This window comes from Natator depressus, chromosome 15 (assembly GCF_965152275.1).
Source record: "Natator depressus isolate rNatDep1 chromosome 15, rNatDep2.hap1, whole genome shotgun sequence".
Classification (NCBI taxonomy): domain Eukaryota; kingdom Metazoa; phylum Chordata; order Testudines; family Cheloniidae; genus Natator; species Natator depressus.
The window spans coordinates 11,523,664-11,550,908 of record NC_134248.1 but is presented as its reverse complement, the minus strand read 5'-3'; the positions used below and the strand labels follow the sequence as shown (position 1 = coordinate 11,550,908).

Sequence of the window (27,245 nt, the reverse complement as noted above, 5' to 3'; positions counted from 1 at the left end):
GTGCTGTATGGACATATGTCTAACTATACAAAAGAAATCTCTGATTTCTTGTAGCGTTGATCAGAAAATTTCAAAACAGTTCAAATTTCAACAGGGGAGAGGGGGAACGGTGGGGTGGTGTGGCAAAAGTGTTGCCCACAATTTCCCCTACATTTTTCAGCTAGTCCTAAGACGTTGTAGAGTTCAATGTCACGTTCAAACTGTTTTTTTAGATGGATAGTTTTTGCTACAGTGTCTCTTTCATTGCATAAGACACCTATTGAGCAATCTATTTGAATGTTGTGAAGGGTTTTATAAAACTGTATGTACTCTTTGGCTGGGAACATGTACATCAGCGTTTCTGGAAACATGTCAGAAAACAGCAACAGAAAATCCAAACTGGATCATTTTACATACATGCTCTCTTCTATCCAACTGGTATGAAATTTAATCCCTGGTCTGGAGAATTGCTCTGTAGTGAACATTTTCTGCTGCTTTGTCCAGTACAATTTTTAAATTCCCCAAGTAATATGGTTGTTTCGGAGACTATTTCATGATCAACAGACATTACCGTCAGAAACTTTCCCTGGTATTCAGCCTAAACCGTCTTAATATGTGTTCAGTTGGCGATTTGTTAACAGAGGCCTGGATACTATCTCCCAAGCCCCTGGTATGAGTCTGCTGTTTTGTAAATGCACTGCTGGGAAGCCATCTGGGGAACTGAGAGACTACTTGTCATGCAGTCTTATCCCCCTCCTTTTTAGTTTCCTTTCAGTTTTTTCCGCCTTGTCTCCTCCTCTTAAAGGGGAAAAAGAGAGCTGGGGCTTTGTGGGAATGCAGATGCTTTTGATGATATTGGGACGTCCTTAACAGTTCCCACCCTGGAGTCTGAATGGCTGAAACATGAGCTGGACAGGAGGACCAGCTGCATCGTGCTGCTTTCTTAAAGCAAAAAGCAGTCAGATCAGATCTAGTAGACAGACTGCGAGCCAGCCAGCTGTTGGGGATCTCAGAAGTTGTTCTCCAGGAGTGTTTTAGAGGTTTATTTTGGCCAACAGCAACAACTGCAGGTGAAATGCATATACCTACTGTGAGGAAGGGAAATAAGTTGTTGCTATATTATAGTAAAATGTATTTTTTCTGCTGAGGGGCATTCACCACATTTACCCAATTTAGGGTGTAAACTGTTAGAAACTGTATAAATGTGAGAGACAATTGTTTTGTGGCTTGTTTTGACATGAGAAGAGGATTACAGCTCAGAAATCCTGATGAACTAAGCGAACATTTTTTGCAATATCAGTGGGTAGTATTAAGAGTATAGAAAGATGCACAGGCAGCTGGGTTAATACTTTCTATCTATTCAGGGCGGGTGTGTGGGTAACAAAGAACACAGATCGTTTTATGTTTAACCCTCTCTCTTATTTCTATGCCTTACAGCATGCATAGACATAGCTTCCTTTGTCTAGCAGGGTGCTGGGTTGGTCGGATTCAGTGTCAGGCCAGAGGACTGGGATTTAGTATTATTTAAGGACGTAGTGACTGCTGGGTGTAGGGTGATCATGATTGGGGGCTGGTGCCCTGCTGGGTTTAGTGGTGATCTCACATAATCATTCTGCTCCATCCAGCTGAAAACAAAACTATCTTAAGTTTCACATTTTTGCTGAGCTTGTTTTGTTGAAGAGAGTAATACTAAACTCCACAGCGTGTAGCTCTCCACAATACAGCAGACTCCTACTTAAATGTAGTGGATACATCCAGCTTCACGGCCAGGAAACGGAAGAAGTAGTGTAGAACCAGAAAGTCACAATCAACTGATCTTGGAAACAGGACCGTGGTTTGGGATTACTAGGATGGGAATGTGGACACATCAATGCATATGATTTCTGCAGGGCATGGATTAGAGTTTTTTCCTGCCTGTTGGTGCACCAGTCTTCTGTGCATTTGTCAGGAACACTTATGTGGGTTACATTCCATTGTTTTGTTCACTTGTCTTAGAAAAACCCAAACAAAAAAGCCAGGTCAATGTCACATTTCAGTAGATTAAAAACAAGAAGTCTGTGAAGGAACTGAAACAAGCTTCATTCAGAGTCAGCCTCTGCAGCTGCCAGGAGTGTTGTACAGCCAAGGTAAGCACTTTTAGACTTCCAAATACTGATCAGAGAGGCCTAACTTCCAAAGAGCACCAATTCTTTAGTCACTGTTTTCTTGGGTTTTCAGGTCAGATGAAAAAGGAATTGGTGTATTAGAAATCTCTCAGTTCTGCTGATCTGAGGAACCAACACTGAGAGAGTTAATAGTCCCTTTGTTAAAAAGAACCCCGGCCCCCAGTCTGAAGTATTTATGCAGTTAGTATTTTATGTAGGTTACTGAATTGTCTGTCAGGCCTTACAGCTTCTTCGTTCAGTTTCCAACTCAGGATTCTAGAGCGCTTAACAGAGCTTTCCTTTTTAGTAGGAAGGTCTAAAACAACCATTCCCCCCCTCCCTCCTTATGCTTCCATTTTAGATTTCTGTATCCTAGAAGGGAATTGGCTTTATGAATACCTTGGGTGAAAGGCATTTTATCAGGTAGCATAAGAAATTAAATATGCTTATAGAACCACAGAGAACCATATTACAAAATACTTAGAATGCCATAAACTTACATGTTGCTTTACGAAAGTGGATAAGACCTGTTTCCTTGCCCTGGAGAAGAGATCAAGGACTGTTTACCAAAAACATTGCACAGTCTTTAGCGCTGAATAAACTAATGTTTTATGGCCATTCTAAAAAGTTGATTTATTTCTCTGTTTGTTGAGAAGTGCAACTATACATTTAAAGGAAGCTAATTACACAAACCTCTCTCTTAGAAGGGGAATTACAGAAAGCCCGCTTGAGATAAAAAATGGGCAAGAGAATCCTAGAAACTAGAGATGGAAAAAGACCTGCTGTATCAGGGCATCTAGTACATTTCGCAGCCAGTGCCTAGACCAGGGATCAGCAATCTTTGGCACACGGCCCGCCAGGGTAAGCCCCCTGGCGGGCCGGACCGGTTTGTTTACCTGCCGCGTCCACAGGTTCGGCTGATGGCGGCTCCCACTGGCTGCAGTTCGCTGCTCCAGGCCAATGGGGGCTGCGGGAAGCGGCGGCCTTGACCAGTGGGAGCCTCGATTGGCCAAACCTGCAGACGCGGCAGGTAAACAAACCGGTCCGGCGCACCATGGGGCTTACCCTGGCGGGCCGTGTGCCAAAGGTTGCTGATCCCTGGCCTTGACACCCACAAAGAAGAGTTAAGGATTACATACCTGCCAGCAGGAATCTAGGGAGTGCAATACACAGCATTAAAAATCATGTGACTTCTACAACAGCCAATCCACGGTTGTTTCCCTAATGTCCAAAAGCACCTTTTTGTTATGCTCTTAGAATAGCAGGATCTCCTGATTGATTGTCTGTTGAGGAAGCTATTGTTTCTCCTGCTGGATTTCTCCAGAATAATAAGGTGGAGCGGAAGGAAGAGAGATGATGATTTTTTGTGCCTATAAGTTTAAACAGAAGATATTGACTATGGCCAGGGGAAAAGAATGAAACCATTGATGATAAACTAATACCTGTCACTAGCAGCAGATCTGCTCTGTATAATAGTGTGATGTGGGTCTTGGAATACCCCTACCTTTTGCTGCTTGATACTTTCTTTTGTTCCACTTGTATGGCTTATGCTTAACCATACAGCTTTCCCCAACAGTATGTGTTAAGTTATACCATATATTTTAAATGGCAATATTGTTAACAAGTGAAGAACGTGGGGAGGGAGAGGCTTCTAGCATCCAGGCTGGATGATTCTAAACCCAGCCCTGCATGCTTATGTCATTTCAGTTTAATGTACAGTTGTGTGTTTAATCCAGTCTCTGATTCCTGTAAATCCGCAGGCTTAGTGTTTTTGGAGTCCTGAGGGAAGGGCTTTGAGAAATAATAAGAAGACAAGTAATTAAACGGGGTCACTGGATTTGATGCTTATATGAACTGATGGACCAGAGTGGAGTTGCATAGCTGACAGATTAGCTGTTTGTTGTTAGATAATTCTCCACAGGGGGTTTATAGTGCAGATGGTCATTACTTCCTTTATTCACTGAATATGAATTCTGGATGAGTTCAAGCAGGTAGTGGTGGTTTGGGGCTGACGCCCCAGACTCCCCATACAGAAGAGTTAGATAACTCTGAGGCCCATCAGTGAAGCTAGTAAGAGAGGCTTTGCTGTACTGTCCTGAGATTTGAGAAGAAATCCAGGTGTAAATCCGTCACATTCATCGCTCAGTAGAGGGGGGGGATTCAGTAACTGATGCCCAGGCTCAGTTGGGCCAGTCCCTTCCTTCACCCTTCCTCAGAACACTTGGGCTGAGAGTAGGGTTGGCATGGTCCAGGATCCAGTCATTTCCCCTTTCTTCCATTGCAGGCATCTTTCAATTCTGAGCAGCCAAACTCTGCTGTATCCTTAATCCCTCCTGTGCAGTAGCTGCTGACATGGCAACTCGCCATGTATGTTTGTATGTCAGTATTTAAGCGGGTCTCAGCCAAGAAGAGGGGCAGACTCTCATCCATGGGTAATAGTATTTGCATCTTGATGAGTGTAATGGGGTCAGTAGGACAGAACATAAGAGAAATGTAAGGCTTCTTACTTAGAGGAGGTGAGTTTTGTGTAGCCATGGAGCAGTATGGCTTATATAGTACTGAAATCCCTCTCTCTCCCTGGGAACTTCACCTAGGAAGGTGAGTCTATCATGCCATGGTTTTTGCCCCAAAGTGGGTAGCCCCCACCATATGTTCCCTTTCCATGAACTTTATCTGAATTTACAGTAGTCTCAACATTAAACAACGGAATTATATTTTCAGTGTTCATTCACTTCTGGGGTGCAGGTTGGCTGTTCAATTCACTCCACTCTTTTGTAAAATCTTGGGGAAATAAACCCCTGCCTTCTTGATCTAGGATGTGGTAAGTTCTTTGAAAGGAGAGAGATAATTGGGCTGTTTCCATTGAAATAGACTGTACTGAAATGTGTATTTACCTCACCTACTTTTGAAGGAAGAGTAGAATAAATTGTGAGTGCAGATGAAACTTGTTTGCTCTGGCCTTTCCCTCATCCATAGCAAATGTGAAGTGTGGGTGGGGTCCTTTGGAGAACAAGATTAGAATCACAACAAAGAGGAAAACCCTATGCAGGTTCCTTGTGTGTAGGAGTCCCTGCATGTCTGAGATGTGAGGAGGAGGAGAAAATGTTTGTTAGACAGCACTGTTTGTCTCCTGGCCTTTCTGTACCAGTGCTGTATTTTTTCCCTTGTCACAGATTCTGGAACTTGCATGCATGCTGAGCATTTCTTGTGATCTTGGTGGTGAAAATGGTTTCCACCTTAGTCTGATTAAGTGTTTTTAAACCTGTTTTTAAAGGGACACTGTTGATTTAGATCACGCTTCTGTTGAAAATTTGCCCCCATTTTTTCTTTTCCCCTCAGCACAATATATAACCTCCTATCCAACCTTGGGTTTATGCAACAAAGTCCTTATTGACTCACTCCACATCACTTGTGGCACTAGCAGGGTGGGCATGCTTTGGAGATACTAAACTGGTATCTACCTTAGTTTTGACAAAAACCAGTGTTTAACCATTTTGCTTAAATATTGAACCATAAAATATTTCTGGTGTTGGACTTGACACAGAAGCCAGGTGTAAGCTCAGTTCTGATCTCTGGCTCTGGGTTGCTGTTGCTGCTAGTTTTCCTCTTTAGCGATCCAGGTGCTGCAGCCAAGAGACACCGAAATGCCAGTTTTTAGTCAACAGCTTTCAGATATAATTTGCAATATGGAAGAGAACTTCTCACCCAATGAATATTCCAAAATCTGTGCCATGCAAAATGGGTGTGCAGTCTTCAAGACTGCAACAATCTCTCTTGCCCCCATGGTACTGGTGGTTTGGTTTCTGAGTTTTGCTGGATGTAAAAATTGTTGAAGTCCTGTGCTCTGTATAAAGCATCTGTTGAACTTTTTCTGCAGAGCCTGTTTCCTCAAGCTGGCACTGGAACTTGTTTGTTTCAGTGTAGGGATGTATATCTGTAAAGGAACGTTCTTTCCCTTTTTCTGTCTTTGCCTGCTCCCTCGCTGGACAGTGTGGGATGGAAAGGGTGTCCTGAGATGGGTGTTGGTCTCTAACTGGACTGCATGAGGTAGAAAAGATGTTCCCTCCCTTTCCTCTCCTCTGTTCCCAGGCTGGAAAGTGTGAGAAGGAAAGGGTTTTCTGGCAGAGTGAGTGTCTGCATACACATTTACTTGCTCAGTAGTCCAGAACTGATCTAGCTGCAGTTACTGCAGTGCAGAATTGAAGCTATGAGTTATCTCCCTCCTCCTCTTCTCCACCATCCCTCCTCCTCCTCCTCCTCCCAGCCTCGCATTCAGGCTGGCTCTTGGGATAACTGTGCGTGGCCAGCTGGCTGCAGTTCTGATCATAGTGCATTAGTTACTAGCGGCCTGACACTGCAGAGTGTTCGTTTGGGAGTTGAGCTTCGATGGCAACCTTGGCTAGAGAGGAGCAGGGGCTGCTTATCGGCAAAGGTTGCTTTTGTCTCGCACAAAGCTGCTTTTGCAGAGGGTTGCTGAAGTGTGATACAATGCCTGTTTGTTTGCAATAGCTGGGAACCTCGTAGCTGAGTTGCAAGTGGGAAAGAGACAGAGAGGGAAGCCGGAGACAAACCAGCGGGGGAATTAGGAGCTGTGACGTCGTGTCTTCCCTCCTGTGCTGAAGCAAGCAAGGGAAGGGGAGGTAGAGAAAAAAAGAGAGAGACTGAGACTTACGACCGACCGCCATCCTGATGATGTGTCAGTCAAACACCCTGCAGGGACCAGATCTGCACGCAGGGAAATGGTGAGATGCTGTAAAGCTTTATCTAACCCTCCTCTCTCTTGCTACAACCTCCGCAAAGTTAAAATTCATGTCCGAAGGCTACGTTCAGGGAACAGTGGCAGCTGTGCCGGGGAGCAGCACCCGCAACTGGAGAGTCCAGGCCCAGCTGGCTCTGCCGGGGGCACACCAAATAGGAGAGCCCGTTTCAGGTACTGTTTGGTGTTTTCTGCTTTGCAGTATGGCGATTGAAGGGCGAGATAAGGAAGGGAGGGTAGATGGGCAGAAGGAGTGACCGCCATCTGCAAAACCTTTGTTTGGCCTAATTACTATAAATCTCCTTATGCGCTGAATTGGCAAGGGAGGGGTTGCTGTTGTACAAGAGAAATAATGTTTCCTTTCTCTTCCGGTCCCCTTCTGATCAATGGGAGAGCAAAAAATCTAGAGAGGGATTCCTCTAAAACCAGGCCAAGGCGATGGGAAGGAAGGGGGTTTTAGAGCCAGCTGCCAGGATGCAGCTCTGCAGGGATTGGTTCATGATCGTCTGCAGTGAAGGGAGGGAGAAGGAGATGGGAGGGAAGAGCAGTACCTTGTCCTCCGAAACTCTTGGAGAGGCCATCTCTCTGTCAGGCTCTTGGGCCCTGGCGGATGAGAGGGAGGAGGAGCTGCAGGTGAGTTGTGTCTCTTATTCCTGTGCTGTGCGCTGGTCTTGCCTCATGCTGTTGAGGCCTGCTGTAGCGCTGCTGAGACAATACTTCAGCTACTCAGGTCTTTCTTGCACTCCAGCACACGGCCATTCTCTGGCTTTGGAGTTAGTAATGTTAGCCTACAGAGTAAATCGGTGAGCCAAAGGCACCATCTTGAGCCCACATGGTGACAGTTGCATCTCTTCAGGTGATGTTTTAATTTTTGACCCAAGTCCTCAAAAGGGCAAGTTGGCCCTTTCTAGTCTCCCAGCTCCTTTCTCTCTTGGAGAGAACTGTAGAGTGTGTTACAGCTCACGCTTCAAATTTTTTCATCCTGCAAGGGACGGGAGTGCTCTTCAAAATAACTTGTAGCAGGAGCCTTCCCCTTCCAATCAGCATGCACATATAGTCATGCTCAGCACACTACGTCACCTCCAAAGATGCAGGGAGAAGAATTGTTCCCCAGCTGTTAGCACAGTGCCAAACAGACCTGAATGTTTTGTCCTGGGTTGGGTGGACATTAACCTAATGATGAGACCCAGGAAATCTTGAGAATGAGGCTAAGCATGAGGTACCCCGGGGAGATCCCAAGAGAAGAAAGGAATAAGAGAGTTTGCCCAGGGAAGACTCAAACACAGCATAAACTGGAGGAATGAGATGTCTCATGGAAACAGGAATGAGGTTTGGAGCTTTTCCATGCTGAGTCACTGGTTCAATTCTGGCCCAGACTGGTAATGACCACAAGTCATAGTCTGTCAGCCACCTGATGGCTCTTTGTGTGAAATGAGTTTGTTCTCAATTCAGGCATCTACATCACAAAAAACCCCACCTAAACACAGTTGCTTAAGAGGCCAAAGTTTGAATGGGCCATAGATGATGATTACCCTGCTACGCTGGCAGTATGTGTGTTTTAGTTCTTGTATCATCTGTCTAAGACTGAGGTGCCCAATAAGAAATGTAAAACCTGAAAGGTGCCTTTTGACCTCTGCTCTTTGGGCAGTGTGCACTAACTCACAAATCCCACTTCTGTTTGTCTCTGAAGTGTTAAATAGCTGGCCAGATGGAACCAACTGCTAGCAGGCCTGCTGCAGGAGCACTTCAGTTTGACCCCAGTGGCTTTTGTGATCCTTTCTAGGACTTACCCTGACTTTATTGTGTCTATGTCCAGATGGCTACTGTCTGATGTTGACAGTTTCTGCTGCTGCCTGTTTCTGGGGCTCACCTGATGAGACCAGGAGGTACAGGCATGAGTCCCTCTTGCTGCTGCTAAAAACAGGCAGGAGAGAGGAGCAAGTATATGCACTTCCCTTTCCCTTAGCAGGAGCACACTGTGCTTATGGTACTGCAGCTGTCTCTCTCCCAACAGAATGAGAGCCTAGGATTAGGTCAGTTTCATCCCACTATTGCATGTAGGAACAGCACTGTGGATGGAACTTCTGAAATGCAGGATTCCCATTATGCCAGATCTTGTTGAAATCCTGGAGCCAAAGACGACATTGCCCTGGGTTTGTGGCTGTTTGTCTCACTGGAATATCATCTGTTCTTTCCTTAGCACTTGCCTAACACTTTTGCCCTAAATAGGGATTTTATTCCTAGAATCCTAGATTGCTAGCTTTCAAAGTGCTTTATTGGGCTGATCACACTAACTCTCCAGAGCTGGAGAGGGTACAGGCAAATGTTTCCTCTTGAGTAGCTACTTATTCTTCTGGTGTTTGAAAGAAGTTCCTGGGTTTTCCCCCTTTTGGTGTTCCATATCATATTGTGTATGTTCTAGCGTTACCTGGCTGGACCAGTTGCTGCCTTGTTTTCACCTGTAGCTCAGCCTTTGTCTAATGCAAAAGGTTTTGCCTTTAATTAATTTGCCGGTAGGCATGAATAATGGAAGTTGTCCTGTGCCCCGGGCCCTGGGCAGCTCATTCTCATGTTTGAGCTGAACTGCTCCTGTATTTTGGGAAAGGAGCAGATCTGAACCAAAGTCAGGGAGTTGCAGAATCACTGACAAGCATTGAACAAACTCTGTCAGGAGCTGGTGGTTCTGAGGCTGAGTTGGCTGACCCTTTTGTGTGTGTATGTGATCCTACAGGTTGCAATTCCCCCAGCTGGCCCTGAGGCGGAGGTTGGGCCAGCTGAGCTGTATGTCTAGGCCTGCTCTGAAACTCCGTTCTTGGCCTCTGACTATTCTCTATTATCTTCTGCCTTTCGGTGCTCTTAAACCCTTGACCAGAGTGGGATGGAGGCCTATGAGCAGGGTAAGTGTGAGCAGGTCTCTCCTTTGTAACAACCCTGGGGGCAAATGTACTATTATAATGGAGGGAGGCTGGCAGCAGGGGGAGACTACAGTAGAGCTGGAGACAGCATGGTGCTGATGGCTGATATTAAAGCAGAACTGCAGCTCATACCTTCCTCTCCCCCAACTGTGTGTGGTTTTTTCCTTTGTGGTGAAGCTTTAGGGATTATGTAATTCTCCTTTCAGAGACAGACGATGAATTTTCAGGGCATAGAATTTGTTATGATCCCCTAACAAACAAGTTCCCAAGCTGGGGAATCAGTGGAAACAGCTGCATTTATTCAGACAGTAACACCCACAAATATCAGAGCTAGGGCTAAGGCAGACCACGCCTCTTCTCCATCCCTTTTCATGGACACATTCATGTAGTCTCTCTGCTGCTGCAATTTGTGTGTGAGAATGGTTGGCTGTTCAATTCCTTTTTGGGTGCCTGGAATGCTGACTGCCCAGAGGATGTGCTAATGCAGGCATCCCTGACTCAAACGATGAAATTTTGTTTCAGTACATGGACCTGCATACTTATACAAATGTGCCTGCTCTTGAGAGGATGCCATTTTGACAGCTATTTCATTAAACAGAGACTATCAACTTGAAACCCCATCACTTGCAAAAGTGAAGTATGTATTTTCAGGCACTGCGCCTGTCCCCAAGTTGTCTTCCCAATTTTTGTGGTTTTGCAATCACCCCCCCACCCTTTTTTTTTTTTTTTTTTAAATCTCTTCTGTGACTGTGGGAAAACCACACAAATAGGTGAAATTCTTTCTACAGGGATACCATGAAACTGACTTTGTCCAAGGCCTGTCAAATGTGCAAAGTGTAAACACGAGAAAAAACAGAGCAATATTTCTCTCTCATCCTTCTATTGTCATGGTCTAAAGTGTTACCTGTAACAATAGATGGTTTAAAACATTTCAGTCTGAAGTAAGATTAAGCTGACATGCTCTTTCGCTCTCTCTGTAATGGTTGGATTTTATTTTTAAGCATCATCCATAGCACAGTCAATACTCAGAATACTGGACTGGTCTGAGTGAAGGTGAGTTGAGTGGAGTATTATCCATTAGCAGGTGAAATAGATTTGCTTAATAGAACATACAGGCTAAAAGACCAGCTCTCTGGAGGGGTCTGTATTTATTGCTACATTCTGCAGGTCCTAACGTTGAGGGATACCCATATAGTAGAGAATAAATAGTGCCTCTTAGGAAAGAAATGAGAGAACCCTTTTACTCGGAGTTGGAATTAGCCAGCCACCCTGTTCTGCAAACTTTTACCAGAGGTTTGCAGAAAAGAGCTTACTGTGTAAAACTTATTTCAGAAGGCTCCAGCCTTCCTCTATGTTTTTGGGATTACAACATGCTCTCGTGAGCTGTGTGGGTGATACCACGTACCACAAACAACAGGTGAGTGAGTTTTTGGGGATTGCCCAAACAACAAGACTTGGTGTACACACAGTTCTTTTACTGATAAAGCTATCATTTGGGGTGTGATTTTTTGTTTGTTCGACCACTATAGTTACACTGGTATAAACCCTAGTGTGGCACAGTTATGCCAGTAGAAAGGTGCAATATATGGATATAGTTTATTTGTCTTTATGGTAATAAGCTACACTGGTATAAGAACAGTGTAACTGTGTCCACACCAGAGGAGTTGTGTTGCTTTAATTATACCAGTATAGTTAAAAGCAGTGCACCTTTTATGTGTAGACAAGGTACTTTATAATTCCAGAAATAGATGGGCTTGGGAGAAGCAACACACTAGGCATTGAAACGCCAACAGAAATGTATTTCTAAGTCAGTTTTCTTTGGGTTGTTCACAAAAATAAATATATTGTTTCACTGCCTCCAATTAGTGCTGTAATAGAATGTCCCAAATGCACAGCTTCTCTGTGAGCCTCCTGGGAGCAGTTTCCACTAACTTGCATATGAAGCTTCAGCATACAAGGGGAAGAGGGTGCATGCATTGTAGCTGCCCTCCACTGTAGCTGGCTGGCAGGACTTCTGTGCTGTGATTGGAAGAATGGGTTTGTGCTTTTATTATTTGCCTTAAGGCAACAAAAACAACAACAGAAATTATACTGACAAAATGGATTTTTTATATCTTTCTCAAAACAGATGAAACATCCACATTAATTGGCTTTACTTTCGCTGTAAGGGTTTTACATTAGCTCCATCTGTCCCCCATCCCTACACATCAGCATGGGGGCAGGGAGGGTAAGGTTCTGGTCTTGGTTTATTGAAGACTTCAAGGTAAATTCATCGTTGGTGTAACTCCACTGAAGTGAAGGGAGTCACAGTAGGAATGAATTGGATTCTTCCATTTTGGGAGCAAAGGGAAGAAGGGCTGAGAGCAGTGGGAAGAACAGAAATAGCATGGTGTGATTCCTTTCTCTCGTTACAGTGTGTATGGTAACACCCATTGTTTCATGTTCTCTGTGTATATAAATCTCCCCACTGTATTTTCCACTGAATGCATCCGATGAAGTGAGCTGTAGCTCACAAAAACTTATGCTCAAATAAATTGGTTAGTCTCTAAGGTGCCACAAGTACTCCTTTTCTTTTTGCGGATACAGACTAACACGGCTGCTACTCTGAAACCTTTCTCTCTAGGTTTCTCTGTACAAATCCGTACCAACACGACTGCTTTCACGAGCCTGGGGTCGTCTGAACCAGGTCGAGCTGCCCACCTGGCTCCGGAAGCCTGTCTACAGCCTGTATATCTGGACATTTGGAGTGAACATGAAAGAAGCAGCTGTCGAAGATCTTCATCACTATAGAAACCTGAGCGAGTTCTTCCGCAGGAAGCTGAAGCCCCAGTCCCGGCCAGTCTGCTGCTATCACAGTGTGGTGAGGAGGAGGGTTTGCAATGTTTTATTTTGTTCCAGAGAAGCTACACATTGACGTGTAAATGTTCCCATCCCTCACCTTGGAATGTGTGCTATGTCTGTAGGCCAAAACTCTGAATATTGGGCCTCCAATATTGCAGTTGTGGGTCTGTCACTCACCCCTTTTCTGTATGGGTTGTTGCTCTTGGTTACACCCATATCCAGCCTGTCTGTATGGCAACAGATCATGGCCCTAACTGAACTACTTGGTTGGGGTAGGTAAAAGTCCAGTCTGATTTATTCGAGACACTGGACTGGACCAGGTGCTCTCAAAGTCTCTGTAGTGGTCACAGCATTGGCATTCACTTCGAACAAATAATGGTCTTTCTGGATCTCACTTATGGGCCTTCCTATTTGCCTTTCTTTCTGTGAAAATATCAAAGGTCTGATACAAAAAGAGGCTAGGCTTATCCCTGTGTGGGGGCGAGAGGTTATATAAAGGGGAAGAGATGTGAAATGTTGGGGTTCAGATGATCAGTGGACTTGTGTTTCTGATGGCTAAGTGTGAGAGATGCATGGATTTTCATTGCAGTTTACTTTTTTTGTTCCCTGTAGATCAGTCCCTCAGATGGAAAGATTCTGAACTTTGGACAAGTGAAAAACTGCGAAGTGGAACAGGTGAAGGGTGTCACCTACTCGCTGGAGTCCTTCCTGGGTCCGTGCACCAGCACAGAAGACGTGCAGTTTAGCCAAAGTAAGTTGCCTCCTAGCCTGTTTCTGTCATTTCACTGTTCCTGGTAATTGCAGGGACGGGGTGAATCATAGCTATCTGCTCTCAAATCTTTGCCAGCAGCATAGGCAACTCTGCTTCATTATAGCTCAAACTGAGGAATAACATGTGGGGTGTAATGTTCCATGTTGGACTCCTCTATCTCCTTAGTAGCCTGTCCCTCACTTGCAGCCTCAGATTCAGCCCTTTTCTCTACATTTTACATTTTAACTTTTCAGTTCCCTCAAGTGCATGGTTATATTGGGTAGATTCTGGGTAACTTCAAGGTCTGTGACCATAACGAGGCTTGCTCCTGCTGGGAGGCTGAAACATGTCCAGATGTTTGGCTAGCAAAGATGGAAGCTGTAGGAACTAGTCCAGGGTCCCGTCCCCCCCGCCCCAGTTATTTCCTGTGTCTGTCAGGCTCCCCCCTCCAGTGTGCCTCGTCCCCGTTCCTCTACCTACCTCCAGGCGCTTCCTGCTGCCAAACAGCTGTTTGGTGGCACTTGGTGGTTTCCAGGAGGGAGAGGGGAGGAGCGGAGAGCTGCATGCTCAGGGGAGGAGGTGGAGAAGGGGTGGGGCAGGGGGCGGGGATTTGGGAAAGGGGTTGGAATAGGGGCAAGGAGGGGGCAGAGTTGGGGTGGGGACTTTGGGGAAGGGGTTGGAATGAGGCTGGGGAAGATGAGAAGAGGTGGGGCAGGGCCTCATGGAAGGGGTGGAGTGGGGATGGGGCCAGGGACAGCAGGGGGATGGGGCAGTGTCAGTGATGCAGCCCTCGGACCAATGTATTAGTCTTCATGCGGCCCTCCTGGTAATTTGAGATCCATGAACTAGTCTATTGGACCCAATTTATGCAGCAGCACCCCCTGCATGGAGACTGATCTCTGCTCTCATGCCTAGAGGTCTGCCTTTTAGGTCAGGGCTGGGGCACTGTGAGGAAGTTTGTGCTGTCACTGTCTTTGCTGTGCCTGTTCTGTGGAGATAGAGCTGTCTTCAAAGCCCTTGGTTTGCGTGTCAGGATCTTGTGTTAAACCTGTGTATAGGCAATATGCGACAGAAAGAAGCCCTTTTTGAAAGCTCCAGAATTGTTTTTGTGATGTGTATGCAAATGCAACTAAAAGCATTTTGTAAGCTGGGACATTACACCCCAATAGTTCTGAGGTGTCTTTTAAGACAAATTATTTGTGTTCTATGAGACTCCGTCTCAAGCCCCTGCTGCTTTGTCTGGGGAAGCTGGGGCTCTTTAAAGTTCCTTGGATTCTTCTGGGCTTGGACTTCAAAGATGTTTAAAACCTAGCTGTGTGTTAAAGGGACACGAGCTTTTTAAAATGCTGATTCTTGGCCTTGAAGAACTACCTTCTGGGTACTCTTCTTTCAAAGCTTCCTGTAGCCACAATGGGCCTTTGAAGAGGGACATACGGTCAGCTTGAATTGTCCCTAAAGTAATAGGGAGCAAGCAAAGGAAAAATTGACAAGGCAAATCCCTCCCACTGCATGCTCTGTATCCCCCTCTATGATCCAAGTATCAGCCTCCAGTTTACATGAAATCTTAGGAGTTAAGGAACCCTGTCAATTCAGCGTGGCGTAAAATGTAGATTTTTGTAAAATCAAATTTACAAAATTTGCCAGAAGCCTTTACCCAACCCAAACACTGACAAGTCTGATTTCACTGTCCAAGCTGAAGGAAGTGGAAAAGTGAACAGCATCAGTAGTGAGAAGTAAATTGGATTTCCGTAATTCTTCCTGTTTTAGTAATCAAAGGGTTGTTAATAACACAAGTAAGAAAATGTTTAGTTTATAGTTGCAGAAGGTGTGGCCTGAGAGCATGCTCAACACTGAAGACATTCAAGGAATTAATTTTAAGGCTGACTCCTCTCCTTACCATGTACCCTGAAAGGGTTCTGCATGGTCCCAACAAGTGTGTTCACTGAGGGATATTACATGTTTGGAATTCTGTTGCTGATTCATCTATGTAAGCTCTCTTGCCAGTGAACGCCCCCAGAGTCACTTTGTGGGCTGTATTTAGTGATCTGCTGTTAACACTGGTTTTCTGAGTATCCTAGTAGCACATTTCCCATTGGAGCCTTGTCTCACAATACATTCTCTCACAGATTATTTCGGTTGTTCTTTTTAACCCCTTTTGTCTTCTGCTGTTCCACTGCAGCCTCATCCTGCAACTCATTCCAGAACCAGCTAGTCACAAAGGAGGGGAACGAGCTCTATCACTGTGTCATCTACCTGGCGCCTGGGGACTATCACTGCTTCCACTCGCCCACTGACTGGAGAGTGTCGCACAGACGCCACTTCCCAGGTGGATTCTACTTCCATGAAGGGGAAACAGAGCAGGTGTAAAAGCAGGGAGATTACTGAGAGATGCCTCAGTCAGAGCACTTGAATGGTGATGTGCTAGAGAATCAGAGGGCAGCTGTTTGTCATAAAAAAAACATTGAGGATCATGCTTCCCCAAAATCCTGAATACTGTGCTAACGAATTTCAGGGCTTAATAGTCTGATATTTAAGTTAAATTGGTAATGTTGAAGATGGATAACTTGGTTTCTCAACAGACCTAATTCTCTCAAGTAAACACAGAGGTGTACGGAGACCCAGATCTGTTTCCAGCAGACTTTACTGAAATGGCTGTTAAGAGCTTGAAGAATGCCAGTCAGCATCTTGAGAGGGAACAAGGGCATTCCCCACCCACCACAGTAAACTGCCCTGTTGCTGGTAAAAGAGAGGATGTCCTAGAGGGGCATCTGATTGTTGTGGATAACCCTGCACATCAGAGATTCAGAGGATGACACTAAGCACAATCACTTGATTTGAATTGGGGTTATGGAGTTTTGCCCTCTCCTTCACAGACAGTCATGCTCCTTAGTCCAGCAGATGGAAATTCATTTTTTTAATTACCTAGGAACAAAGAGAGGAGTTGGACTTGGTTTCGGTTTCAGATGCTATGTGTGAGAGAGACAAGACCTGGCAAGAAAGTTGATCTGCCAAGCTTCAGCGTGAAGCTAAGGTTTGTGGCTGAGTAAACCCTTTAAGCCAGGGGTTTCTTAGGGAAATGCTGCCAGGAGATCCATTGAAATAGAGCAATGTGCAGAGGAGTACAGAATGAAACATTCTAATGCACTGTGTGCTCCCCTGTATTGTGTGACAGGGTGGAAACCTTTAAGGTTCCTATTGTGATTCATTTTCTTTCGGGATTCTAGATCTATTTATTAATCCTTCATGTTCACATCTGGCCAGCTCTGGTGACTCAGATCTGTAGTGCTACAGAACCACTTCACACATTGCAAAGGGCATTTGAGAGACTGGTGGGGTTGGCTGGGGTGGGGGGTGTTTTTCCCCTAAAGCTTTGGCGAGGCAGCCCAATGAGCTCATCCCTTAGATATAAAGACTTTTGCCTGTGTCCTTAGACTTTAGAGGTAGAGCTGTTGTGTAGTCAGATCTTAGTCAGCTCCTGTGGAGCACTTGGTAATCCAGGCTCAGAAACAGGCTTGTTCTGGTTTGAGTTCATTAGGTAGCTGGGTTCCTCCTCCTTGCCTGTTTGGTGATAGCAATGTTTTCAGGGCATGTAACAGTGACGCTGTGAACTCTGAGAGATGGCATTAGGGTGAAATACTGTGGTCTGAGCCCAGGGCAAAAATTAATGAGGTTGATATATCATGTGTGGAGGGGTGTTAATATGCCTTAGTTTCTGGCATAAATATTTTCCCTTCATTCAACTCCTGTTGTTTCTAGGGGATGAATGTAGCAGGACCTCGGACATGCTGGATGATAGTGATAGGAGCTAAAGAACAGGAGTACTTGTGGCACCTTAGAGACTAACAAATTTATTAGAGCATAAGCTTTCGTGGGCTACAGCCCACTTCATCGGATGCATAGAATGGAACATATAGTAAGAAGATATATAGACACATGCACACACACACAGAAGGTGGAAGTTGCCATACAAACTGTAAGAGGCTAATTAAGATGAGCTATTATCAGCAGGAGAAAAAAAAACTTTTTTAGTGATAATCAAGATGGCCCATGCAGATAGTTGACAAGAAAGGGTGAGGATACTTAACGTAGGGAAATAGATTCAATGTGTAAATGACCCAGCCACTCCCAGTCTCTATTCAAACCCAAGTTAATGGTATCTAGTTTGCATATTAATTCAAGCTCAGCAGTTTCTTGTTGGAGTCTGTTTTTGAAGCTTTTCTGTTGCAAAATTGCCACCCTTAAATCTTTTACTGAGCGGCCAGAGAGGTTCAAGTGTTCTCCTACCAGTTTTTGAACGTTATGATTCCTGGTGTCAGATTTGCATCCATTTATTCTTTTGCGTAGAGACTGTCCGGTTTGGCCAATGTACAAGGCAGAGGGGCATTGCTGGCACATATTACATTGGTAGATGTGCAGGTGAACAAGCCCCTGATGGCATGGCTGATGTGATTAGGTCCTATGATGGTGTCACTTGAATAAATATGTGGACAGAGTTGGCATCGGGCTTTGTTGCAAGGATTGGTTCCTGGGTTAGTGTTTTTGGTGTGTGGTTGCTGGAGAATATTTGCTTCAGGTTGGGGGGGGCTGTCTGTAAGCGAGGACTGGTCTGTCACCCAAGATCTGTGAGAGTGAGGGATCATTTTTCAAGATAGGTTGTAGATCTTTGATGATGCGCTGGAGAGGTTTTAGTTGGGGGCTGAAGGTGACAGCTAGTGGAGTTATTTTCTTTGTTGGGCCTGTCCTGTAGTAGGTGACTTCTTGGTACTCTTCTGGCTCTGTCAATCTGTTTTTTCACTTCAGCAGGTGGGTATTGTAGTTTTAAGAATGCTTGATAGAGATCTTGTAGGTGTTTGTCTCTCTCTGAGGGATTGGAGCAAATGCAGTTGTATCTTAGAGCTTGGCTGTAGACAATGGGTGTATCCTTGATGGAAGCTGGAGGCATGTAGGTAAGTGTAGTGGTTAGTAGGTTTCCGGTATAGGGTGGTGGCTGTGACCATCGCTTATTAGCACAGCAGTGTCCAGGAAATTGACAGCTTGTGTGGATTGGTCTAGGCTGAGGTTGATGGTGGGATGGAAATGATTGAAATCATGGTGGAATTCCTCAAGGGCTTCTTTTCCATGGGTCCAGATGATGATGTCATCAATGTAGAGCAAGTAGAGTAGGGGCGTTAGGGGACGAGAGCTAAGGAAGCGTTCTAAGTCAGCCATAAAAGTGTTGGCAAACTGTGGGGCCATGCGGGTACCCATAGCAGTGCCGCTGACTTGAAAGTATATATTGTCCCCAAATGTGAAATACTTGGGGGTGAGGACAAAGTCACAAAGGTCAGCCACCAGGTTTGCCGTGTCTGTATCGGTGATACTGTTCCTGATGGCTTGTAGTCCATCTTTGTGTGGAATGTTGGTGTCGAGGGCTTCTGTATCCATAGTGGCCAGGATGGTGTTTTTCAGGAAGATCACGGATGGACTGTAGTTTCTTCAAGAAGTCACTGGTGTCTCGAAGGTAGCTGGGAGTGCTGGTAGCGTAGGTCCTGAGGAGAGAGTCCACATAGCCAGACAATCCTGCTGTTAGGGTGCCAATGCCTGAGCCGATGGGGCGTCCAGGATTTCCAGGTTTATGGATCTTGGGTAGGGCCTGAGGAGAGAGTCCACATATTTCTCCTGCTGATAATAGCTCATCTTAATTAATTAGCCTCTTACAGTTTGTATGGCAACTTCCACCTTCTCTGTATGTGTATATATATCTTCTTACTATATGTTCCATTCTATGCATCTGATGAAGTGGGCTGTAGCTCATGAAAGCTTATGCTCTAATAAATTTGTTAGTCTCTAAGGTGCCACAAGTACTCCTGTTCTTTTTGCAGAGACAGACTAACATGGCTGCTACTCCGAAACCTATGAGCTAAAGAACACTCAAGTGTTATCTGCTCCCCACCTAGTGTATCTACAGTGCAGCTGGAAGCGTGGGCTAGAAACCATACTCCCAGCTGCAGTGTAGACATACCCTTAGTAACCGTTCTGTTTTTGCTACTGCCCAGCTGAAGGCTTTATTTGCTGTGCACAGTGCAACAGAACCTCTGTGCATCTTCTGATCCTTCATATTCTTGATAATACTTAGTATTTGTCTCACTTCTTAGAAATGAGCTTTAATCTGGCCTTTCTTTGTTGGTCTCTAAATTATTGTGCCTTAAATCTATCAAAATACTGCTGCAAGAACAAAGAATATTTCATCTTGCTCTTCCTGTTTACTACAGGCTCCCTGATGTCTGTGAATCCTGGTGTTGCCCGCTGGATCAAGGAACTCTTCTGCCATAATGAGCGGGTTGTACTTACTGGTGATTGGAAACATGGCTTTTTTTCCCTAACAGCGGTAGGAGCCACAAATGTTGGCTCCATCCGCATCTACTTCGACCGGGTGAGTACAAATCCTGCCTTTGAAGTCTCACTTTGTTAGTGAGTCAGTGGTACTGTATAACTCATGTGAGGAAACAAGGCTGGTTAATTATTTGATTTCCTCATAACTAATATCAAGCTAAAGTTAAAACCCAAAAGTTTTCTACCGAGTATTACTCAATTGGCACGACTGTTCATTAGCTTAATGTAGTCCAGGACCAGGATGTGAAGGGGGTGTCTGCTGTCCAGATCTTTTCTTCTTCCACCTTGTATTTAGCACTGTTGCATGTTACTATTTGAAACTGTAGGCCAGGCATAGGGAGTTGTCAATCCTAGTAAATGGATAGAGCATACTAAAATCCACAAATCACATTCCTTTCTCTCTTGTCTATCTGCAGGATTTGCATACTAACAGCCCCTGTTACTCTAAAGGCTCTTACAATGACTTCAGCTTTATAACCAACAATAACAAAGAGGGCATCCCCATGAGGAAAGGAGAACATTTAGGGGAGTTTAACCTGGGCTCGACCATCGTTCTAATCTTCGAGGCACCCAAGGACTTCAACTTCCACCTCAAACCTGGACAGAAAATCCGCTTTGGAGAGGCCCTGGGGTCCCTTTAGAAACTACAAGAGGATTTTATATACAAAGGAACTCAAACTTCCAAGAAAAATGCTTCACTAATGGAAAATATCACTCAGCAGGACCTGGGTGAGGAAAATATTAGACAACACTGCTGTGTAAAACTGGGATAGGAGTATTTGCCCAATATCACATACCTATGCTGAGAGCAGTAAAATAATCAGATGATCCATTTACATATCAGGTACAGATGCCTTTAAGAATGTTGACCAGGGTGGTTTCTATCCCATCCTGTGCCTACAGTCTTTCACACTCTCCCTTTCAATGTGTTGCAAACTAGTTACATTCATACAGAGCCTGTAGGTTCCTATTGGGCCTGCCTGCATTCTGGAGTGACACTGGGGAGGGGTGAAGGCAGAGAGATTAGCTACCTTTAAAGGGACACTGTTAGGTTGACCTAGACCCAAGGTTTCAGTTCTGTAAAATATGGTTTTCAAACTTGCAGTCCCAGATGTCTAATGCAAACATGACATCAAAGTACGGAAGCCAGGAAGTCAAATTGCCTAGTCTTACTTTCATTGTCCAACCTAGGTGAAATGCACAATGTAAATTAATGGCATCAATGCTGAAACCAGTAAACTAGACTCAAATTCTGTTTAATAACATCCTGGTAACAGGTATGGAAACTAATTTTTAAATGCCTTTTAACCTATTATTGTCCCTTTAAAACTGGACTTTGCACTGTATTTTAAACCTGAAAACACTGTGTCTACATTCCATGTGGTTGAACTTGTCATCTTTTTGAAAAAAGTGTATTTTTTTAGCTTGCAGCAGTCAGACTGTTGCATACTCTTCTCCCAATCCATAGTTTTATTTTTGCCATTCTAGGCCTTAAGGATTTTTTGTTTATCTGAGTGGTAATTACTCTCCTCAGTCACCCAAAAACTACTGAGCAATTAATCTTCTGACATAAAATAACAGGTGGTTAAGGGGTCTGCAGCTAAAGTATGTTTCCCCTTCTGCTGTACATGTGCTGCTGCTTGTGTCATAACCTTCAGGGCCTGTCACTGAGTTCTTGGTGTGGGAATTTCTCCATGTACAAAACAATTTGAAATACATCAGGGCCTATAGTTTAGTGCACGGAGTGAAATGCCATGGGCACTGACTGTGTATTAAAAACCATTATGGACCTTTGGGGCAATCCAAGGTTGCTCCCCATGTGCACTAACTTGCTTTTCTATCCTTCAGTGGACTTACAAAAAAAAAAAAAACAACCCAGCCAAACTTCCATTTTTCTTTTGCACTCGTAGCGGGTAGAGAGAAACTGGAGCTGAGTGCTCTGCTCTGAAGCTTCATCCTGCAGCAACTTTTGTCTCTGTAAATTCATGCCAAGAAGGGTTAGAATGGAAATAGGAACATGACACTCAGAATAGGCGTTTTTAAGCTTCGCATTACCAATAATGGGATTAACAGCAACTGGTGCCAAAAGGGTTGAGAGCAACTCACTTCTACTGCAATGTATTGCTTGTTCTTACTGAATAAATTCTATTTTGAGCCAAGGAAGTCTATTGCCTGTAAGTGAATAGGACACCCTGAGCTGGAAGGAATGGACTAGCTTCTTATCAAACCTGGCCCTCTCCCAGCCTGAGCCTTGTGTGTGGATATTCATCAGGGGAGCTGGTGTTTTCTTTAAAGATCTGCCTCCAGTTCCAAGGGGATCTTCTGAACAAACTTTTAGAATGAATTAAAAATGAGACTCGGCACTGTATATCCTGATCCTGTAAAAGAGAGTCTGCCTCCCCTGGATGTGCTGGAGAAAACAGAATCAAGTGTGTACAGTTGGCCAAGCTCTGTACGCTTGTCAGTAGGGAAGAAAGACATGTCTGGTAATATAGCCTGCCAAAGGCTCATAGTATGATCTTGACTATTTGGCCCTGTCTAGGTCAATGTAGGAGAGAACTAATCCTTTGGCTCCAAGAGTCAGCATTTCCTCATATTAAATGGGGGCTGCTTAATATGGCTCTTAGCAGCCCCTCCCCCTCCCCGCTTTGTTCAGCCCCTTAGTGCTAGGAAGTTCAGAACTCATGTATTATGCATCACAATGTTCTTCTTCCAGCTAGGCATTAATTTTTTTAAAAACTTGATGCAAAATACATGCAGACATCATCAGCCCTAAGGGTTGAAGCTATGACTAATTACCCTTCAAGTACTAAAGGCTCTGTGAACAGAACAAGCCTGTTGCAATGGGTTAGAGGAAGGAAGAATTAATCTCTTCCTCCACTGAGGCCTTTTGTCTTAGTTGTGGCCAGAACAACTTTAAGCTTTAAATTCCTCACTACTCAGCATTCACAGTATCTGAGCACCCAGTTCGCCTAACAGGGGATGAGAGAAGTTGCTACTGTTCACTTTAGTATGAATGTGTCAGAGACAGATCATTCTGCACCAGGTCAGCTCTTTCTTGATGGTCTTAGCACTGTGGAAACTTGGCTGGCTAGCAGGAATGTCTTACCCACTGATCAAAGGAAGTAGAAGCAGGGTTTCTGGAGAATACTGACGATGCTGTAACTTTCTCCAGCAGGGAGAATCCATTTAATTTTTCAACTAGAACACTAGCACAGTAACACGGCTGTTACTCTGAAACCTGGTTTTGTATGTCACACTGTATGACTTACGAACATTAACTTTTAATTTCAAACATTTTAAAATAAAAGTCTTATCAGCATTGTTTTGCTTCTTAATAAGCATGGGAGTTTAAATAGATACTACAGTGATGGTCTCTATGAATACTTAGCTAAGGACTGTAATGAGTGCAGCTTTGAGCTGCACAACAGTGTCTGCCTCATTTATTTACCACAGTTGTGATAAGAAGCAGGAATGTCTCCCATATGCATGCAGCGAAAGGAAATATACGTTTAACTGGTAGTGAGGTTTGGCTTACTTCCTTCATAAAGTTAGAGATCATGTACCTTAGGCCTATGTCCTCTGACATCAAAGATCAAACAAACAGCCAGCCCATTCTACCACTGAGCATGAACTGTTTAGGGGCTTTAGATTTGTTACATATCCAAAGCAATGCGAATGTCCTTCACACGAGTGATGTAGCTCTGCAGACAATGTCTCCCTTCTAGCAGCACTTGGGTGAGAGAGTTGATCTGCACCTCCAACTACAAGAGAAAATGAAGGGAAGAGGAAAGGGCTAAATTGTTAGTGAAGTCAGGAACAATTCATTCCAGCAAATTGAGTTCTGACTGCTGTTTGGTTGAACAGCTTTCACACTACCCCCTTGAATAAGAAAGTATCAAGTTACAGGACTGGGTTTCTCCTTTGGCAGCTGTGTTGTGGTTGTGAAGAAAATGTGAATAGTTTAATCTACTTTGTTCATTATCCCCTTTGGCAGCCACTTCTACTCTTTGTTCCAAGGGGCCAGTAAGAAACAAGGTTTCCCCTCTTCCACCCACCCTGCTGTTACTAATCTCCCACAACTGCCCCGTTGTGCCTTCAGCCTTTGTTTCACAAGCATACAAATTAGACTAAATCTGTTCAGGGCAGGTTCCATTTCTCTTTGCAGTACCATGTGTTATAATTTTTACTCAGTAGCTTTGTGGGACTGGCCTTCACACCACTATTTGTCCACATACCTGATCCAGCTCTTCTTGAACTTGCTGCATAACATCTTGCTCCGCTGCCCCGATGCCCACCGTACTCATTTCTAGCCACTTGTTCAGAATGCGTGCCTGCCGCTGGCATGACCTGAGGGAACAGGATCGTAGCAAGCTAGGGTGAGACACGGAAGGTGCATTGTACATTTAACTCATTTGCATCAATAGTTGTAGATGCCAAGGACAGTCACTACCAGCACTAGTTGCAAACATTGTTGGAAAGGAGTTCAGTGTCACTGCTCTTTCTAGACCATTTTATAAAAGATTGCATTTACAGTAAATGCCTTTTGGCAGTAAACATGCAATGCCTGGCAGGAGGTATAGGTACTTAGGGATGAAACCCAAGCTGCAGCATATTAGGTGGAAGCTGGGTGGTAAGAGCCAGTTTAAAATAAGTTTCAAAAATATTCTAAACATTATGCACCATCAGACCCACTGTAGGAAAAACTAGCTTCACCACTGCCATATAAAGGACCCATTTTCCAGTCTTTGGGCTCTGTGTGTTAGCAGGAAAACAGTGAGAAAGGGTCCCTGGAGAACACAAGAAAGGTTGGGTGTTCCTCTCCTACTTTTGGTCCACTGCTGCTTCTTTCCCTAGCAGTGGGTTCCCCCTTAAAGTCCTGTTGCACTCTGAAATGTGACTACAATCCCACTTAGGATTATATGTTTATGTCACATCAACATTTTTCTAACTGCCTATTCTACAAAACCAGGCTGGGATCTGAGAGCGAAGCCGGGGTCTTTCCTCCTCATAAATTCAGACTCATAGTAGAGTCTGAAGACTACACTCTGAGTCGGTTATACCAATTCAACCGCACGGATTTCAGATTATGCCCTCAGTGACACTGGTATGGCCACACTTCCTTCATTGGTTGCCATAGGTAACAGTAAACCATTGCCAAGGATGCACAAAAAGGTAACTCCTTCCAAGCTGCATTGGCAGTGCAGGTCTAATAAGAGTAAACAAAAAAACCCACAACTCTTACACACTCAAGTCAGCAGATGTGACTGAACAGGCCCAGGAGACAGACCTGAGTAAGGAGGTGCCACTTTTCAGAGCAGAACTGCACTTCCATACAGAAATGCAACACTGGATTAAGAACACTCACTAAAGCTGGCTAAAGGGGACTTCACTACGTACTTGAGCTCCTGCTTGCTATCATGGTAATGCTGCATTTGCTGTCGGATGTGTTGGAGCTCTGCTTCCAGCTGTTTCTGCAGCTCTGTTCCCTCCGTGGAATAGCCTTGTCTGCTCTTACTTTCAACTGAAACCAAACACAAAGCACACACATTATGATGCTGTTGAGGTTCTGTCTATTTCCTGCTTCTTCCTCTCTGGGAAGCAGACAGGCTTGTAGGCAAAAACTTACCACTGTGCCGGGCCTGTGGGTTGTCACTGTTATCATGTTATCATCTGTTGTAATAACTGGGTCCTGAAAGACCTACCTCACTTGTGAGCTTAACTGTGGAAAAGTGGCTAAAAGTTTATAAAATGATCCAATCACCTCTAACAATAAGTGTTGATGGGGAAAAGATAATGAAAGTCCAACTCAACATGTTACATAAAATTGCTTACAAGAGTAAGCAAAAGTTAAGACAGACTGAATTAGTCCAAACAAAAAGGCCTGCTATAAATCAGGGACTGTGCTGATATATCTGGTAAACAAAAAAGTGTGGGTCTGGAACTCAAACAGACAAACTGTTGTGTCAGAAATTAGGCCTAATTGGTGAGCAGAACAATGAGAAGATGGGCTAGTTTGTCCATTACTCGACTTTTGAGGGGTTTTTTTGTTTTTGTTTTTTTAAGACTTTGGGAGAGGATAGAGATGGGTGAACTAAAGGGAGCAAGCTTCATATCATGGCTTCCACTCACATCATCTCCTGATTTTGAGATGAACACAGATGACATCACCACTTCCACTAGCTTTGGCTAAATCCCAAATACCATCTGAGGTGTAAAACTTTGGTTCCTGCTTTCACCTATTCTCTTATGTATCATTTTCCTCCTGCACCTTATTTCTTCTGTTTCCTTTTGCCTCTGTCTACTAAGAGTCTTGCTTAGCCTGCCAAGACTGCCACTTTTGCAACAGTACAATGAGCCTATGACCAGAGAGGCAGCTAAAAGCAAAGCACGATGCTGGTACAAGTTTGCCAGGCCTCGGAGTGGTGTGCCACGTACTGGGCCTGTGTTTCTCCAGCAGCAGGGCTGAAAGTAAAATCAGCACTAGAGACAGAAGCTGCATTTTCTCTCTACTGTTCTTTTCTCTGCCTTTGTGTGTCTGTCTGTCTTGTTTGCAAGGAAACAGGATCAGACTTTAAAACTAACTGTAGCTCAAACCCTTCTCAACTAATTTTCTGGGGGTGGGCAGAGTCCTTATACAGCCAAAGGGAAAGAGAACAAAGGATATTGTTAAAACAAAAGGCTTACTGTATTACATACATTTCAAATGCTTTAACTGTTTTGACTTTTTCTGTATCTTTAATAAAAGGTTAAAGAGATTTTGAATGGTGTATTTGGCCTAGTACTAGGCAGCCTGAGGTCTCTGTATTCAAAATGCTGAGCCTAGTTTGACTGTTTAGTGTTGCACAGTGACAGGGTCAAGTAAACACCTTTGATTCTCTGGGTCTATTTAGTCTATCAAAATTGACACACCACCACCTCTAGCCTCTCTTTCCAGGCTAACAGCAGAGTGGTTCTTCACCTGCGACTGGAACATGACCCACAAGAGGAGAATGGGCCAAGACTTCCAACATGCAGTATCCTACAGAGCCTGTACGCATTACTGTTGATTTGACTCGCTGCAAATTCAGCTTGCGTATGCATGAGGAGTTGTGGGGTCCTTCAATGTATGGCTTAGCAGCACTAAGGATCTGTGGTTTTGGACCTGTTATCCAGGCTTTGGCCCAGGAAGAACAAGCAGCAGATACACACTGTATAATTTACATTATTCCTATTAGGAGGAAGCACCTCATCCCCATCCTATGGAACATTTAGAACCTGCACTTCATGCTTCTAATTAAAGGTAGACCCTGGCCGTAGTGCAGACAACCACTTTGAACTGCAGGCTGTGGTGTTCAGATCCTACCTGCTCACTGGGGTTCACGTAACATCTGGCATTCAGTCAAAGCACTGCTGGGATGAGTGCTATAATGTGTCACTTGCTCCCTTGACTATCCCTCTCCCTCCATTGGGTTCTCTCCTTAAAACCTAAAGCTGTGGCTTTACTT

General features: G+C 44.4%; 2 protein-coding genes across 8 annotated transcripts in view; one reads left to right on the top strand and one right to left on the bottom strand.

Moving 5' to 3' along the window:
* PISD (phosphatidylserine decarboxylase) overlaps nucleotides 1-26,426 on the top strand; it is a 46,876-nt gene extending 20,450 nt beyond the window's left edge. Inside the window, exons 1-9 of one of the 6 annotated variants that reach the window (XM_074972848.1) lie at nucleotides 941-1,049; nucleotides 1,975-2,105; nucleotides 6,633-7,053; nucleotides 9,611-9,776; nucleotides 12,418-12,654; nucleotides 13,248-13,386; nucleotides 15,566-15,712; nucleotides 19,638-19,798; nucleotides 20,175-26,426. In XM_074972848.1, the coding sequence (XP_074828949.1) occupies nucleotides 6,863-7,053; nucleotides 9,611-9,776; nucleotides 12,418-12,654; nucleotides 13,248-13,386; nucleotides 15,566-15,712; nucleotides 19,638-19,798; nucleotides 20,175-20,399 (1,266 nt within the window). In that variant the 5' untranslated portion in view covers nucleotides 941-1,049; nucleotides 1,975-2,105; nucleotides 6,633-6,862 and the 3' untranslated portion in view covers nucleotides 20,400-26,426. Of the gene's footprint in view, nucleotides 1-918; nucleotides 1,050-1,386; nucleotides 2,106-6,377; nucleotides 7,054-9,610; nucleotides 9,777-12,417; nucleotides 12,655-13,247; nucleotides 13,387-15,565; nucleotides 15,713-19,637; nucleotides 19,799-20,174 lie in introns of those variants that run through there. The other 5 variants (XM_074972849.1, XM_074972847.1, XM_074972852.1 and 2 more) reach the window with 5 other exon arrangements.
* The window catches only part of SFI1 (SFI1 centrin binding protein), a 52,838-nt gene continuing 47,201 nt past the window's right edge, over nucleotides 21,609-27,245 (bottom strand). For both annotated transcript variants that reach the window (XM_074972845.1, XM_074972846.1), the window contains 3 exons: nucleotides 25,159-25,282; nucleotides 23,997-24,108; nucleotides 21,609-23,522 (listed from right to left, as the gene is read on the bottom strand). In XM_074972845.1, the coding sequence (XP_074828946.1) occupies nucleotides 23,415-23,522; nucleotides 23,997-24,108; nucleotides 25,159-25,282 (344 nt within the window). In that variant the 3' untranslated portion in view covers nucleotides 21,609-23,414. The remainder of the gene's footprint in view (nucleotides 23,523-23,996; nucleotides 24,109-25,158; nucleotides 25,283-27,245) is intronic.